General features: G+C 44.5%; 2 protein-coding genes across 2 annotated transcripts; both read left to right on the top strand.

Moving 5' to 3' along the window:
* On the top strand, positions 1-1,124 carry LOC6610540 (glycerol-3-phosphate phosphatase). The gene is made up of 2 exons (XM_002035084.2): positions 1-832; positions 904-1,124. Exons 1-2 carry the CDS (start codon positions 63-65, stop codon positions 1,094-1,096), a joined length of 963 nt encoding a protein of 320 aa, XP_002035120.1. The 5' UTR covers positions 1-62; the 3' UTR covers positions 1,097-1,124.
* Positions 1,125-1,232: 108 nt separating this feature from the next.
* Positions 1,233-2,499, top strand: LOC6610539 (pyridoxal phosphate phosphatase). The gene is made up of 2 exons (XM_002035083.2): positions 1,233-1,975; positions 2,040-2,499. The coding sequence occupies exons 1-2, from the start codon at positions 1,233-1,235 to the stop codon at positions 2,218-2,220; spliced, it is 924 nt and encodes a 307-aa protein (XP_002035119.1). The 3' UTR covers positions 2,221-2,499.
* The last annotated feature ends 2,869 nt before the right edge of the window (positions 2,500-5,368 follow it).

Genomic DNA, 5,368 nt, shown 5'->3' with positions numbered 1-5,368 from the left:
TTACATAATCAATTTCCTTCAAAGTTTTCCACTCAAAAACCTATTTCCCACCTGAATTAAACATGAATTTGGCCCTAAATAAGACTTTCCAGAAGAGTGGATGTCAACTTCTTGGCCTCAACAAGTACGGTATACAGCAGTGGCTGAAGACAATCGACACGATCATATTCGATGGAAACGGTGTCCTGTGGAGCCACGACAAGGTCCTTGAAAATGCAGCCGAGACGTTCAACGCACTTCGTGCCATGGGAAAGAAGGCCTTTATTTGCACCAATAATTCAGTGACTTCGGTCGAGGGCATCTGCAAGTATGCTCAGGAAATGGGTTTCTTGGTGGCCAAGGATGAGATCCTTTCCTCGGTCCAGACCTTAGCCAAATTTATGAAGGAGAAAAAGTTTAACAAAAAGTGCTACGTAGTGGGCGGCCAGGGAATCGTCGACGAACTGAATTTGGTGGGAATCGAGTCCCTGCCTCTGGATCATTCCTCTCTGCAGGGCTTCTCTATGCCAGATCACATCCACAGTATCTTCTTGGATCCCAATGTGGGTGCTGTGGTCGTGGGATCTGACAAGGATTTTAATACGATCAAGCTGACAAAGGCGTGTTGCTATCTCAAAGACAGCGAAGTAATGTTTGTGGCCACAAGTCGCGATGCGGCACTTCCGGCGGCTCCAGGACGAATGGTTCCTTCCGCCGGAGTGATGGTGGCTGCCATTCAGGCGGCCAGTCAACGGATGCCCTTCACCTGTGGAAAACCCAATCCGTACATGTGCATCGACTTGATGCAAAAGGGAGTTATTCAGCCGGACAGGACTTTGATTATAGGAGACACGTGAGTGATATTTAAAATAGGTTTATTTTAAGATTTGTGAGTAATAATTGGGTTTGCCTGCCACTTCACAGCATGTGCACAGATATCCTTTTGGGCTACAAGTGTGGTTTCCAGACTCTTTTGGTGGGCACCGGAGTTAACAGCTATCAGGATGCCATTGAGGCTCAGGGATCTAAGGCTCCATTACTATATCAGCAAGTTCCTGATCTATATGTGCCCAAACTATCCAATTTGTTGCCCTTTTTATCTTCTCGACATAGATAATTTGTATGGATTTCCAATAAAATCAATAGTTGGGTCATAATTTTGTTTTAAAAATATTACTGGAACTCGATCAAAGCTTCTGCTAGTTTTTACTCAACACACAGAATAGAGAAACACTGGATCCGATTGGGAAGCTATGTTCAAGCATACTTTCACAGATTTGACCAAGTTGCCGAAGCAACAGGTTCGCCAATGGCTATCCTCGTTCGAATCCGTGATCCTTGATGCTGATGGAGTCCTTTGGCACTTCTCGAAGGCAATTGACGGAGCTGTGGATACTTTCAATTACTTGAACACCACCGGCCGAAAGACTTTTATAATCTCTAACAATTCGGAGATTTCGAGGCAGGAGATGGCCGATAAGGCTCAAGGTTTTGGTATAGAGATCAAAGAAGATAATGTCCTGACTTCGTCCTTTTCGTGTGCCAATTTCTTGGCTGTCAAAAACTTCCAGAAGAAGGTTTTCGTCATGGGCGAGAAAGGAGTTCATTTTGAGCTGGAAAAGTTGGGAATTTGCTCCTTGAAAATGTCCGAAAAGCTGGAGAAGCCCATGTACGAGTTCGTCACTGAGTTGGAACTGGATCCCGATGTGGGAGCAGTGATTGTGGGCCGGGATGAGGGCTTCAACATGGCTAAGCTGGTTCGAACCGGCAGCTATCTGCTGAATCCCGATGTCATTTTCCTCGGCACCTGTTTGGATGCCGCCTATCCCATCGGAAACAACCGGGTGATGGTGGGCGCCGGTGCCACCTTGGCTGCCATGAAAGCCTATACCGGAAGGTCGCCGCTGGTGCTAGGAAAACCCAATCCCTGGATGGCGTCTACACTCATGAAGTCCGGGGCCATAAAGCCGGAAACCACACTAATGGTGGGCGATACGTAAGTGGTTATAACATATATTGTTTGTAATTCCTCATATCTTATTAAAAATATTCCTTCTTAGACTGCAGACGGATATGCACTTCTCTTCCAACTGTGGTTTCCAATCCCTGATGGTCGGCAGTGGTGTGAACACCCCGAAGGAAGTGCAGCAGATCATCGAGGAGGGTGACCCCAAGAAGAAGGTCATGGTGCCGGATACCTACCTTCCCAGCCTGGGCCACATGCTGGAGTTTCTCTGCTAGACCGCATACAAATTGTAAATTATCATTGCCAACAAATTCTGCATAAAATCAATACCACAAAGGCCGCCTGACACGGCCTGTCTTCAATGTCACCCACAAATCTGGTCCTTTTCCTCTCCTTTGCCGGGTATTTCGGTCCCTCGTCAAATGTCGCACACTTGTAGTCCCAAAAGCAACAATACGAATGCTGAACTGAATATATCCACGGCGGGTTCGACACTTCATCGCCATCGCCATCGCCATCGTCGTCGTCGTCGTGGTCGACAGATGCGGTCTGGGCTGCTGCTCGTCATCACTCGAAAAATCCACTTGTCAGAATCTGCACTTCAGTGCATGGAAAAAGAACAATTGCCTCACAAGTTTTATACATTTGATCAATTTTTAAAAACGTTACCATTCAAATGATTTAAACGTATTAAGCTATATGTATAATAAGCAAAAAAAAATATTTGAAATATAATTTGATTGATATTTTTTTCGAGTGCGTCTCCTTTGGCAGTCGAAATGGCTGCCATGGACACTCCCCCTCTGGCGTGTTTAAAACGCTTTTCGTCGCCAGACATTTTCTGGAGCCACATATAAAATATATGGGCCACAAAACGTGTGGCATACTTAGCGGCGTCGCAAAGTGTGTTTTCACATCCTATTGTCCTTTTTTTCTTGGTCCTTTTTGCGGGGCAGCGATAGGTGTAAGCTCAGCATGTTTCCAAGTTATTCAATGTCACAATTTGTAAATATTGTCTATTTATATTCGCCTATTTGTGTGTTTTCAGCTGTTCTTTGTGAGTCAATGTGGAAATAATGTGAAGCTCATGTCAGTGGGCTTTGTATTTTCTATGGATTTTTTTAATATTACTATACTGGCTTTCTTGGGACTTAAAGCTGAGTCAGCTTTTTGTTTAAGCTCCAAACTATGTGTACTTATTGCGCTTATCAATACAATTGATTTGAACTTGTCATTGATGAATATGGTCCTCATCCATATACTATACATTAAAGTATATATTTGTCATATAAAGGAAGTAGTTTTTCCCTTTGAAACCCATTAAACCTTCTACACCTTGCGTTCTTATTAAAGGGAGTAATTTATATTAGATTTTTTCTTGTCCTTGCTGCCTTGTTTACAGAGAACTGTTTGTTTTCTGCCTGTGACATCTGCCCATCCAATTGTCAACTATCCAATGAAGAAGTGGGACTGCGTGGCCCTGTAATTGAGGGCCGTTCAAAGCTAATTACGCGAGTGTTTCCGGAAATGGAGGCATACAGATGCACTGCCAAAAAACTGTCTTATTTATAAAATTTCAACCAAATTTGCAAACATTTTAGAAGCTTAGTCTAGTGGTTTTCAATCCGCATTTAATGTAATTTATTTGTACGGAGCTAATTTACCTCCAAAGTTAAGTCCAGAATAATTCCGAGTTTTTCCGCAGTATGTAGTGTGTTTGGGGTGGGGGAAAAAAGTTAGAAATGAAGCGAAATTTCCGTGGTCGGGTACACTTTGCACTAACGTTCAGATCCCGGGTGTGGATAGCTGTCAGGACGCCTACGGCTCCCCACGTCATTGTCATTCCGGCGGATGAAGTGGGGCCTGGGGAATTTAGTTGTGTATTAGATGGCGAACAAGTGCCCCTTGTTACGCGGCATCACGATGCCCGATGCTTGGCATTGTTTGCCATTGTCTTCGACTTTCGTCCTGTCGTCCTTGCGCCAGGAGAGCAAGCAGTGCGAAGTTTGTGAACTTGGAATTCCGGCGAATCACATGGCCAACATTAATTAAAATTTTGACGCTGCACAGCTTCGATGTTTTGGACAAAAGACGGCTAATTAATTAGCAAACACCGCGACAGGGTCAACACTTTGTCATCGATGCCTCGCGTCCAGCTGAGAAAAAGCCAGAAAACTGTTTGTCGTTTGTCAAAGACTCAATCCAAGGCCCATCGCAACTTGGAGCCCGAATAATGATAATCCCAGCAGCATCAAAAACGCATCAAACTGTTAGGGCGACACCAGCGACAAAGTCATCAGCAGGAATATTTACTCGGGGTCGCCGTTGCCATGGTGTTGACATTATCCGGAGCTGATTTATTATCGCCCAGCGTGCTGACACTTCACTGCTGGCAGAAACAATAGAGTTTTCCTCGGCGCCTTTGTTTTTGGCACCCACAAAAGGATCCGAATCGCTAAGCCCGAGGCATTAAAGTATTTCATGAGGTTTGCCAGATCCTGTGCAACTCATACCTCTAATTATGTGCTTACCTTTGGAGTTCTCACTGAGGTGGCAGATAAAAACGATTTGATATATTAACTAGTATGATTCAAATTTCCTGCTTCAGATACTCAGTATTTTGGATAGATAAAATCACAGTGCCTGACTGATTTTACCAATTAAAGTTATTGGACGACTCAACTGGCAATTTTTCTCAATTAGTTGTTTCCGAAAGCAGAGCTTTCCATATAATTTGGGTATATTAAAACCATATATTAGCAACAGAGCACGAATGTGTGTATGCCAGTTTCAGGAAACATGCAATAATATCCACTTTAAATGGGTTGTGCATTTGTTGGCGCCCCTTGTTCCAATTATTTGCCGTTATCTCGGATCGGTTTATATCCCCATTATTAGGTTGGGGCTCACGTGCGGACCGTAATTCACCACGGCGGGTTGGCACCTGGGCAAGTCGACCTTGCTGCCATGCCACCCACCTCCTCTGTGCGTGTGTGTTTGTATCTTATTGTTATGGTTATTATTATTTAAATTCCTTTGTGAGCCTGTCGAGCATTATTACCGGCTTCCCGACTGTCTTGACTAAAGCCAACGTGCTTAGCATAAGATACGCAAATGCGCCAGGACCTTCACCTCCTCTGCCCTCCTCCTCCGCCGACCAATCGTTTCTAATCTCCCCGGGTTTAGATTTCCCGAGAACCGAGATTTTCCCATCGGCCTGACACTGCGCTGGCAATTATCCGACAGGACCCGGCCAAATTGAATTGCAAGTGGCCGTCTTAAGTGCTCGTTATCATTTTCCAAACTGCGTCTGGCTAGTAAACTTTGCCTATTATGGCGGCTGTGGTAATTGCGGTGCAAAATCTGAAAATCAATGCAAATCAGGCCCACCGAATGGGCTAATATATTCGCACACTAAAAGCA

The sequence above is a fragment of the Drosophila sechellia genome, chromosome 3L (assembly GCF_004382195.2).
Source record: "Drosophila sechellia strain sech25 chromosome 3L, ASM438219v1, whole genome shotgun sequence".
Classification (NCBI taxonomy): Eukaryota; Metazoa; Arthropoda; class Insecta; order Diptera; family Drosophilidae; genus Drosophila; species Drosophila sechellia.
Note: the sequence above shows the minus strand (reverse complement) of the source record. Positions and strands in the feature narration are given on the sequence as shown.